This window comes from Corylus avellana, chromosome ca3 (genome assembly GCF_901000735.1).
Source record: "Corylus avellana chromosome ca3, CavTom2PMs-1.0".
Taxonomy (NCBI): Eukaryota; Viridiplantae; Streptophyta; class Magnoliopsida; order Fagales; family Betulaceae; genus Corylus; species Corylus avellana.
The window spans coordinates 26,415,681-26,427,206 of record NC_081543.1 but is presented as its reverse complement, the minus strand read 5'-3'; the positions used below and the strand labels follow the sequence as shown (position 1 = coordinate 26,427,206).

The following is an 11,526-nucleotide window of genomic DNA, read 5'->3' as shown; positions in this document are numbered from 1 at the left end:
CAAATCCCAAGACCAAGGCCTTCAAACTTGGTAAAAAATCCCAAGTTCTTTAATTCAAACTGGGCTGCTACATGAGTAGGTGAATTCAATCAACTTCAGAATTTATTTTTTGATAAGTAATAAAGAATTTATTTCTAGTGCTAACCAAACAACGGATAATTTATTAATTTTCCATTAAATCAAGTCTCATTCACACACTACATCAAGTAGTTTTATTAAATGGATGACTACAAACTACCACTGTGCTTCTTAAAAGTCCGTGGCAGCATATGTGCCTAGGCGATAGTTTCCCTAGCCTGACTCCCAGGTACCTTCAGGAAGTGTATGGCAGGCAAGGCAATAGCAATGAGATAGTTGCCTATTTGAGCTTGAGGATATCATGCACACCAAGGATGAGATGCCAGCCCAGACTCACAAAGTAAAAATTATCTTTATCATTTATAAATGAAGCTAACAATTCACTGCTTATAATAATTAAGATATAATTTTATACTGTACATAGAATGCATTCAATTGGCTTACTGGTAAATTCAAAAGAAAGAATAAGAGACATCATAAGAGAGAAATATATAGCTGCTGAAGATCAGAAAAGGGAAAACAACAATTACGATTACGAGCACTTAAGTAACAGTCCTGCACTTCCACTGGGGCATGAATATTTTTAACACTTAATTTAATTTATCTCTATTCCTCTACTTTTTAGTTTAAGCATTAGGATCACAATTTAAGAAAATGAAAAATTAGACTGCAGTATGATTTCATGTGCACCAATTGTGAATCACCCCACCTGGAAGGACCAGGTGTTACCTAGAAATTATTATGACAGCACCCACCAAAGAGGCAAACAGACAACTAAATAAGGAGATACATCTTAAAGAAAAATATTTCCGTGACTCCCCACATGTTTAGCCGTTTAGGGACATTTATTTGTCTTAGGAAGCTATTTAATATTTTACTGACAAAAGACATGAATAATGTATGGCCTGCATAAGCATTTCCTTATCAGATAATTCAGGAACCAAACATATTTTAGGTTATTGAAGAAAACATAAAAAATATATATAAGGAGGATAATACATGATCAGATACAATTGCCTCCATGTCTGGGTTAATAATTGATGGCTTATACGCTTTAAGTACCTTCAAGCGCCTCGCAAGCTCATTAGCATGCAATATATTGGCAAGCTTTGATTGCCCATAAGCAAATAACATGTTGTATCTGTTATAATCAAGTAAACACAAAAATTTTATGAACACCTCAAGCCACAAAACATATGCTACATAGAGGCAAGAGTCATCATATTGTCCAGTAAAATTTTTACCCTGATTCATCATTGATCTTATCAAAACGAATCCCTTCACGATACACAAATCGGTGACCCTCGGATGCTACAATAACAATCCTCCCCTCTTTGTTGCTTTCACGAGCAGTTTTTTTCATGGTATCCAATAGAAGGTTTGTCAAAAGAAAATGACCTGCAAAATGGTATTAAGACCTCGAGCACTCATCCACTCATTTGAAGAGTAGGTAACAAGTATATAATTCACAAAGTCTTTCTTAAAAATGTAATCAAGAGTATTTTAAGTTTTTGTGACTTTTATGGGTAAATTACTCTTTAACCCCAACACCCCCCACCCCCGCCCCCCCCAAAACACCTCTAAACTTAGAGTTGTAATTACACTTTTATGGGTAAATTACACCTTTAAACTTTAAATTGTTGTGGACCCTAAATTGAAGCTTCAGTTCCAGTTTGTCCCCTCCGTCAAATTTTGCCATTATTTTGGATGCAACACATTCCCACGTGCACTAAAATCCTTTGAAATGACCATTTCGCCCTTACCATGACAACGGATGAAAACACTCAGTACAAATTGCATTCACAGTTCTATCATCAAACCACACCTTTCTCTAGTGCGGCTTGCACAACATGATGAGCGAATCTCTTATCAACGTATCCACAATTCTATTTACCTCACACTTTTTATCCTCTAAATTCTGGAGATATAAATGAAACATATTTCTAAGATCATTATCAGAATTTCGGTTATAGATATATTGTTGTTATTAGAGATAATGTAAATGGTTCTATCTATAGGGAGCAACTCACCTCTAATTTATTTTGCTCTCATTTCTTTCAATATTGATGTAGGACAACAGCCATCCCTATTTTCGGTGTTTGCCAAATTAAGAAAAATAACAAAAATCAAATTGAAGTAGCACCGTTTTAGCAGATTTTTGTTTGATCTCAGTCAATGGAAGTACAAAAGGGAGGGATTTTGTCACAGAATAAGAAGCTGGGTAGAACTGAAATTTCGATTTAGGATCTGAGTTGCAAGTGAGAATGAAGTGGCAGCTTGAGGAGGTAAAATGTACTTTACCCCTTATCCTTTATTTACCAAAGAAAAATGTGGAAACTCTATAGCTAACATAAGGGAACAGTGCAACTGATTGGATCTTGGAACAAGCTTTATTTCTGATTGAAAAAACAAACTACTCTGATTTACCAGATCAATAAATAAAAATGGGAATTCTGTAACTAAAATTTCCCTGATCACTGTCAACACTGCTCCCCATGCAAGAGTTTGTTGCAGCCTTAAGACATATCAAAGAAACTTATGAGTAACATACCTAAATGATTAGTTGCAAACTGCAGTTCGATGTTGTCTTGGGAAAGCATGAATGGGCTCGCCATCACCCCTGCATTGTTACTTTCAAACATACAATAGAGAATTTACTCCTTATTGTTACTTTCAAAAATATATAGCTTTTAGCGAGTTCAATGAAAGAGCAAACTAAACAAAGAAGGAAGCAACAAAAGCTACTATGGTCAAATATGCATGTAAGCATTCATGCAGCAAGCAGAGACATGATTGCATGCAGGCCCATGCACCGTCTCATGGAAAGAGAGAGAGAGAGAGATTCAGCCTACTGTGCTTACATGAGGAGATTCAGTGGAAGACCTGATTCATTATATTCTGATGCAAATTTCCTCACCGATCCCATTGAGCTAAGATCTAACTGCATGACATCAATTTTGGCATTGGGGATTTCCTTAAGAATTTGTTCTTTGACGTTCCTACCGGCATCCATATTCCTCACCGCCATAATGACATGGACACCACGCAACGCAAGAACACGCGTCGTCTCTACACCAATGCCACTTGATGATCCTGAAATTCAAATCAACGTTAAGAAGCCAAATATGCCAAAATGTGCAGAACTCACCAATTGCTCCAGTCAATAACAGGGATATAAACAGAACCAACCTAGTCCAGAACCATCTATTTGAATCACCCTTGTTTTCCTAAACAGGAGTTGAAAGATACTTTCATTCAACAAATTAAATTGCTCTGTTCATTCTTCCAAAGTAACTGAGTTCTAGAATAAAGTATACTTTGGCAAACACGAAGCTAATACCCCACCCCAATAATGAAGGCTCATAAGATCACATAGTTGATATTAATATATGCTAAGGTGCCAATTCTGGGACCTCAATGTAACATTTTCAGACACCCCGCATGATACAAAAACTAAATCTCTTCCATTAGACCAGGACTGAAATCAATCCAGAATTATTTCCAAAGAAGCAGATTACCAATCAATGATAACCAACATATGGTACCTATAGAGACCAACTCATAAATGATTACCAAGCAGATTTCCATAACTCCCACAACTCCATAAAAACTCACACAACCATGATTTATCACAAAAAAAAATATCATAGCAAAAACAGGAAAATTTATCATCTACCAAGACTTTTTCCTGAATCTCACATGAAAGAATTATCTTGTGGAAATATTAGATTGTATCTTGGACACCAAAACCCAAGGATGATCACAAATGCAAACAGACAATAAAATCATTCATATTTTATCAAAACAATTAATTTGTTTTAAAAGTTGTCATTTCTTTTTGCTTCACTAATTCCCTTGTAAATACCATTAATTAATAAGCTGAAATAACAACAATAGCAACTCCATGGAATAAAGAACAAATATTTTAGCGATTTATTCCCAACCAAAAAAAAAAAAACACAAAACTCACACTCCTGAATGAGATTTCCCATCACCTGAAAACCCACAAATTCCAAAAAAAAAAAAAAAGCCAAGACCAGTTAGACCCAGATGAAATGAAAATACCTGTAACAATGGCAGTGAGACCAGTTCCATCAATTCCTTGGGTAACTTCCTCTGCTGTTGAACGGGCTGAGAAACCAGATTGCCCTTTCCAGCCAAAAATCCACATCTTTTGCAGAGATAATACAAAACGAAACAATCCCACAAAACTTACAACTGGCTCGTTGACTTTAATTCTATTTCTATAGACTATACAGCCAAGATCCCCAACATAGTAGTGGCAGCTTAGTCATCCTCAGACTCTTACGGTGGCCAACCAGCGCAATAGCCGTTGCATCTTATGCTGATTGACGTGACGTGAATCAACCGGGTCGGGTGGATTCCTCTGGTGCCATCCGGGCTATGATAAAGCCCACCCAAATGCTGCAGTACCATACTTAACCTTCTTTTTTTGAATTTTCTTTTTACTTTAATATTTTTTTAATATAAGGAAATAGTTGTATTATTATAAATTTTGTAGGGATATAACCAACATTTTATAGGTTATTGTTAGTCATCTAAATTAACAAAAAAAAATTCAATAATAAGAATAACTGAAAAGGGCTAAAAGATGTCTCCAATGAGTAGCTCAATCAGCTGTTAACTATACCTCATCAATCGGAAGTCATTAATTCGAATCTCCCTTCCTCTTCCCTTGTGTGGACATATCAAAAAAAAAAAAAAAAAAAAAGGGCTAAAAGATTAAAACCTCACATATTACAAACTTTTAAAGTTAAGAAAATACATTACAAATTGCATGGACTATTGATGGATTTACTTTTTACTAGGTCCACCAAGCTTCTATCTGCTCTTCAATTTTTTATAGCGTTTATTAAATTGGCGTATTCTTTTGAATTCACACAAGAAGAAAAAGTTTAAAGGGAAGCCATGAAATAAAATAAAAAAAAAACTTTCTATTATGCAATCCATGGGCAAATGGACCTCCAAGAAAACTAAAGAAACAAAGATTTAATACTAAGGCAGGTGAAAGACGCACAGGATTAATGTCACACTCATTGCAAGGGATTATGGTCTAAATCCCAATAATTTATATTGACATTAAAAATTTTATAATAAATATAAGTTGTATTTTTGACGTTGTTATTTTAGAGCAATTAGCTCTATCTTTGTAGGGCTTTGTCCCAAACTCTAGTTTTTTTTAATGAAGATCAATCTTTCTCCAATATATATATATATATATATATAGAAGTTGTTATTTACTGATTAAGTTATTTGTGCATATAACATATGATCTTTTACATGCTTATTGTAATTATGTATATTGGATATGTAAAAGATCTTTAGATTACATTAAACTACATTGTTTTGATAGTTTTGGAAAGATATTGACACAATTAATAATTTAAAAGGACATTGACAATGAAGTGGGAATTTGAGAGGGACATGCATTATTTTTCCCTATTTATTGATGAGCTTTTTCCTTTGAATTTGGATCCTTTTTAATTATTTAAAATATAAGGGCAAAATTGTCAAAAGAAAATATAAAATAACAATTTTGCCCTCTCACTTTAAAGGATCGGCTCTCCTCCGATTCATTTGAATGGGAGACGATATGGTCATTTTCCTGCAAAAAATGTGTGCTTTTTTTTTTTTTTAAGAGGAAATTTCTGATCTCATTCATAAAAGAAATAAACAGAGCCAAGGCTCTATAAATCAAGAGCTAAACGCTCTACAAAATATAGGCTAAATGCTCTAAATTAACAATATCAAAGATACAGTTTGGGACTTCTTCTAGCCAAACCTTGTCTGAAGAATTGTTCGCTGCCTCCTTTGCCAGTCCATGCACCGCCATATTTGCTTTATGATTGACATGGCGCACTTCCCATTTACTGAAACCCTGTAGGATTTGAAATGGAGAGGACCATTTTCCTTCTTCCAAGCCCTCTTGGGCCTCTTCCATAGGTGCAGCTGACATACCATGCATCTTCCTTTTGGAAAATGATCATGCTGTTGTGGTGAATGGGGTACCGTGTGGTAACATTTATCCAACTAGGAGAATAAGGTAAGGAGATCCTGTCTCTCCTTATTTATTTCTTATTTGTGCGGAGGTGTTGAGTTCTATGATATCACAGGCTAATCATGATGGAGCTTTAACAGGGGCCCCTACTTCTAAAAGGGGGTCCTCAGGTGAGCCATTTATTTTTTGCGGATGATAGCTTGTTATTTTGCAGAGCCAATATTGTGCAGTGGGATGCTTTGACGAGGTTGCTACGACAATATGAAGAAGCGTCGGGCCAACGTCTCAACAATAATAAGACGGCTATTTATTTTAGCCGAAATACTTTGGAGGTGGACAAAAACAGAATTGCTGGAGTGTCAGGTATACCCACATCGCAGTGTTACGAATCGTATTTGGGACTACCAGCTATGGTTGGGAAATCACGGACAGCCGCTTTCAAGGGGATCATTGATAAAGTGTGGAAGAGATTACAAGACTGGAACTTAAATTCTTGTCGCAGGCCGGGAAAGAAGTTTTGTTAACAGCAGTGATCCAAACCATCCCGACGTATTGCATGAGTGTGTTTCTTCTTCCGATCACCTGGGTAACCTCGCTGTCCCAGGGCTAAAGCCAGCTGACCGCAGGATCGCCTGGCGTAATCCTGCGATCCCTGCAATCTCCTTGAGCAGGGCCCTGTAAGTCACAGAGGCTGTAAGCCGGAGGGACTGGAGGGGGATTAACCCCTCCTTAGGAGATAGTATAAGATAGCACAGTGGAGTGTAGCTTCTAGAAGCGAAGCGGAACGAAGCATTGTTATAATTAATTATAATACACATACGTGCGTCAAAGATAACCGCAGGAGCTACAAAGAAAGAGCTAAACCCCACTATGAGGTGCACAAGCCCAAAAGAGAGCCAGGAAGGGAAACCCAAAAGAGCTCGTCCTGGGGCCCCAAAGAGGTCGACAAGGAGACATAAAGACACGGAGACTCAAAACAAAAGATTAGTACCAGATTAGTAAACAGAACAGCAGACCAATCAGAGGATAATCGGTATGGTCACGGTAATTAATTCACTCATGCAAAAATTTTGGAGTAAGCCCAATAGTGAGTCTAGTGTACATTGGATGAGTTGGAGGTGTATGGGGACATGGAAAAAAGATGGAGGGATGGGTTTTAGGGATTTCATAAGTTTTAATAAAGCACTTTTGGCCAAACAATGTTGGCGGCTTTGGCAGAGCCCTGACAATTTTCTTGCCAAGATTATGGAAGGTAAATATTTTTCGGGTAGCAATATACTTGAAGCTCCTCTAGGTGCAAGACCTTCTTTTGCTTGGAGGAGCATACATAGCTCGTGCGATTTGCTAAAAACCAGCTTGATATGGCGGGTCGGCAATGGAGCCTGAATTCGAATTTGGAAGGATAAATGGATCCCGAGGCCTTCGACATACATGATACAATCTCCCCCGACTATTTTGCATCTCGAAGCCACAGTGAGTGAATTGATCGATGAAGACACAAGATGGTGGGACTCAACCTTGTTGGAAAATATTTTTAGCAAGGAAGAGGTCTCTCTTATACAGTCTTTAACGGTCAGTGTGTCAAATAGGGAAGATAGGTGTACTTGGAGGGGAACGAAAAATGGCCTTTTTTCCGTAAGGAGTGCCTATTACCTACAGCAGGAACTGGATGATCAAGATGGGGCTTCGAGTTCTTTTAAGACTGGTTTCAGTGACGTATGGAGAAGCATGTGGAATTTGCAACTCCCTGGTGTGGAAAAGAACTTTTTGTGGAGGGCTTGCAATGAAATTTTACCTACCCGTTACTTAATCTATTTAAGAGGAAAATCGTGGGAGATCCTCTATGCACCATCTGTAGCCATGAACCAGAAACTGCCATCCATATCCTATGGAAGTGTAATTCGGCCATGGATGCTTGGTGCGTGAGTTCTCGACGATTACCAAAAAAGTGTTCCATGACTTTTGAAAAAAAATTTCAGTTGGTGGAAGACATATTTGCTCCCTATGACCAAGAAGAAATAAAATTGTTTGTTGGGATTGCTCGGAGACTTTGGCTTCGGAGGAATGATGTAGTGCATGAAGGGTCAATGGCTCACCCAAACTCCCTGGTTCAACATACTGTCACAGCAATGGAGGAATTTTCACAAGCTAACGATGTGGGTGATGGAGCTTCGGTGTGGACAGTAATGCCAACACCAATGGTTTGGAGTGTTCAAGTCATGGATGGAAGAAAATGAATTGGGATGCCTCAATAGCAAAAGACATAGATTGGATGGGATTAGGTATGGTGCTACGTGATGAGCAGCGAATAGTCGTCCTAGCTGCGTACAGCAAAACATTTGTTGGAAACCTTGATGTATTGACGGCAAAGGCGAGGGCAGGTCTTATTGCACTCCAGGTTTGCAAAAGTTTGGGGTTTACCAAAATTCATTTGGAAGGAAATGCACAAGGAGTAATTTCTGCAATCAATTCGCGGCACCCAGATTGGAGTAGCATAGGAATGTTAGTGGAGGACTTTAAGCTTAAGTTGCAGTCTTTACAACAATGGCAGTTGTCGTTTGTTCGTCGAGAGGGTAACCAGGCGGCACATACATTGGCTAATTTAGCCTCTAGAACTTTTATGAATAATATGTGGCTTCATGGGCCACCTGAATGTATTGTTGGAATTGTGCAGAGGGAGCAAGTTACTCCTTATGCTTTGAATTTGAATCAATGAGAAAGTAACTCTATAATCTCAAAAAAAAAAAAAAAAATTAGTGCATTTTGAAAGGTAGTATATTTAATGCACTACCGTCATTAAAAGTTTTGGACAATGCACTAAACGAAGGAAATTGAAGAAATTTAAAAAGGAGAGGACCATTTTCCTTGGAAAAAGACATAGGGATGCTTTAATAATGTTAGGCTAAAACTGTGAAATGTCAAAAAAGTCACAGAACCAAATAAATGTATGTTACATTATTCCACACCCTCTAGGACCCTTTCTGATTAGGTGCTACGAATTCAAATCCAAGTAAAATAGTTACAAAAGTATCCCCACCTCCCTAAAAATTTTTTTAAAAAAAAAAAAAAAAAAAAAAAAAATGTGGTCAACTGGCCATGTAAAAACAGAAAAAAGCTTCAACTCAAAGACAACCACATATCTACTCGGGCTTCATTCACACTCTCTTTTTCTCTTTCTCTTCCATCCCAATATGTAGTGGTAAAGATCTACCTCCCTCTCTTTTGTAGTTTTGCTCCCTAGTTTGTTCTTGATTGCAAAGTTTATTAAAAAAGAAGAAAAAAAAGGCAACCACATAAATGAATTTGCATGTGTTCCTGCTAGATATCTTCTCAATTTTTTGTGTTCTTCGAATGCTTGTTTGCGATGATATAAATTTTGGGTAAAACTTATTATTAAAAATCGGTTTGTAAGAAAAAAATGCCTAAGAGCTTATATACACATAGTTAATATTTATGCATAATTCATGTAAGAAACTTAGAATATATATATATATACTTTTCTTTATTTATAGTTGCTCCTTTTTTTCTTTGAATTTGGATCTTCTCTAATTTATTTAAAATGTAGATGATATTGTCCTCCTATTTTAAAGGATCAGCTCCTTTCTTTGACTACTGCAAAAAAAAAAAAAAAAAAAAAAAGAAAAAAAAAAGTGTGCTTAAAAATGCATGGTATATCAGCTGCATTTATGGAAGAGAGCTGAAAAAGGACATAGGGAATATGCTTTAATAATGTTTGGGTAAAATTGTGAAAGGTCAAAAAAGTCACATAACCAAATAAATGCATGTTACATTATTCCACGCCAAAGTGTTTTTTTTTTCTTAAGATCACCAAAGTGTTTGCTACGGGTAAAGAGCTCCTCTTGAACCATGTATCTACCAAAGACTACCATCATCTTATACCCAAATTCCATTAAGTTTTTTTTTTTTTTTTTTTTTTAATTTTTTATTTTAAATTCAAACATGATTTTTTCGATGATTCTGTCTTTTCATTATTTGAAAAAAAAAAAAAAAAAAAAAAATTACTTTGAATCTTCCTATTTACTTTGAATGACAATTTATTGCTTGAACTACTTGTAAAAATTCATAATGTTATGAATATCAAATGCGAAATAATAAAATAGACAAGACACAATATTTTATGTGATTCAGTTTATGACCTATATCTAAAGATTAAATTCAAAGAACTACATTATATTTTTATTACTTGATTGATATTACAATATAAATTTTTTTTTAAATATATCATACTCATTCATTGATAAAAGTTGCGAACTTAAAGCTCTTACAAACAAAGTAAAAAGTTCTGAAGTAAATCATAGCCGAAGCTAAAGATACAGTCATCAACAACAGACCAAATCAACCAAAACACAGCATCCGCTAACTCAGATCTGCATCAAACAGACACCATCTAATGTATAGATAGCGCTTATTCCTCGGCCTTGAGAGCAAAACCCTCAAGCCGATACTTATTCTTCGGCCTTGAGAGCAAAACCCACAAGCCGATACTCATCCTCCTCGACTCGAAAGCCAGGATAAATTTCACATCCACAACCCAAAGGTTTGGACCAGTAATATCGGGCAGCAACCGGGCGCAACAAAGCAGGAGGAGAAAGCCTTATTACAAGCATAAATAAAACCATACAGAGAAATAAAGAGAACAATAAAACTAATGCAGGAAAAGAAATTATAGCAAATAAAACCAAATACAGGGGAACTCAAAGGAAATACAAAACAGAAAAAACAACAAAACATGAAAATAAATGCGAAAAACACTCAAAGTAGGTCACGGCAGCCGGAGGAGGCCGATTGCGAGCTGGCCGGAAACCGCCGCGGAAGGTGGCACAAAAAGCTTGGCGCGGGAGGGGCGCGTGAAAAGACCTGAAAACGAGCGGTGAGCAGCGAAGCGAGCGTGGAGGAGATCGGCGGCACACACAAACAAACAGGGAGGGGGAGAGTTTGAGTGAAAACCCCCAAAAGCAGTACCCACCGAGAGAGAACACAAGCACAACAGAACAGAAAACACCAAAGACAGAAACAAACCTAAAACAAAAATCGGGAAGCAAGGAAGGGAGGAGAGATGCAGGCAATGGGCATCCCTCCTCCCCTGAGGCGGCGGCGCTCTGGAGGGGGGCTTAGGGTTTCTCGAATCGCAATGATATTACAATATAAATGCTCTTATTTATAGGAGAATTGAAATAGATAAGTATGGTAATCAAATTCGATTGATTTGATTATCATCAAACCTGATTACAATCACTCTTATACAAGGTAAATAACATACAATATCAATTTAATATATTTCCTTTAAATGTAGGAAATATATTCTCTAACACTACGAGCCATCAATTTGACTGAGAGTCTCTCTCTATGCCAAAGAAAAAAGAGAATAATTTGTATAAAGTTAAGCACAAATTAAGTTTTTGTGTCTT

General features: G+C 36.8%; 2 protein-coding genes across 2 annotated transcripts in view; one reads left to right on the top strand and one right to left on the bottom strand.

Annotated features, from left to right (window-relative positions):
- Positions 1-4,396, bottom strand: part of LOC132173666 (short-chain dehydrogenase TIC 32, chloroplastic-like) — an 8,014-nt gene extending 3,618 nt beyond the window's left edge. The window contains exons 1-4 of the mRNA XM_059585227.1: positions 4,144-4,396; positions 2,940-3,171; positions 2,626-2,709; positions 783-787 (exon numbers count right to left, since the gene is read on the bottom strand). Coding sequence (XP_059441210.1) covers positions 783-787; positions 2,626-2,709; positions 2,940-3,171; positions 4,144-4,249 — 427 coding nt within the window. The 5' untranslated portion in view covers positions 4,250-4,396. The remainder of the gene's footprint in view (positions 1-782; positions 788-2,625; positions 2,710-2,939; positions 3,172-4,143) is intronic.
- A 3,934-nt stretch (positions 4,397-8,330) lies between these two features.
- On the top strand, positions 8,331-8,813 carry LOC132174332 (uncharacterized). The gene has a single exon (XM_059586004.1). The coding sequence runs from the start codon at positions 8,331-8,333 to the stop codon at positions 8,811-8,813; it is 483 nt and encodes a 160-aa protein (XP_059441987.1).
- Positions 8,814-11,526: the final 2,713 nt, after the last annotated feature.

Bases quoted from the DNA above. Each gene is read 5' to 3' on its own strand.
- LOC132174332 (XM_059586004.1), top strand. From the start codon at position 8,331: ATGAATTGGGATGCCTCAATAGCAAAAGACATAGATTGGATGGGATTA.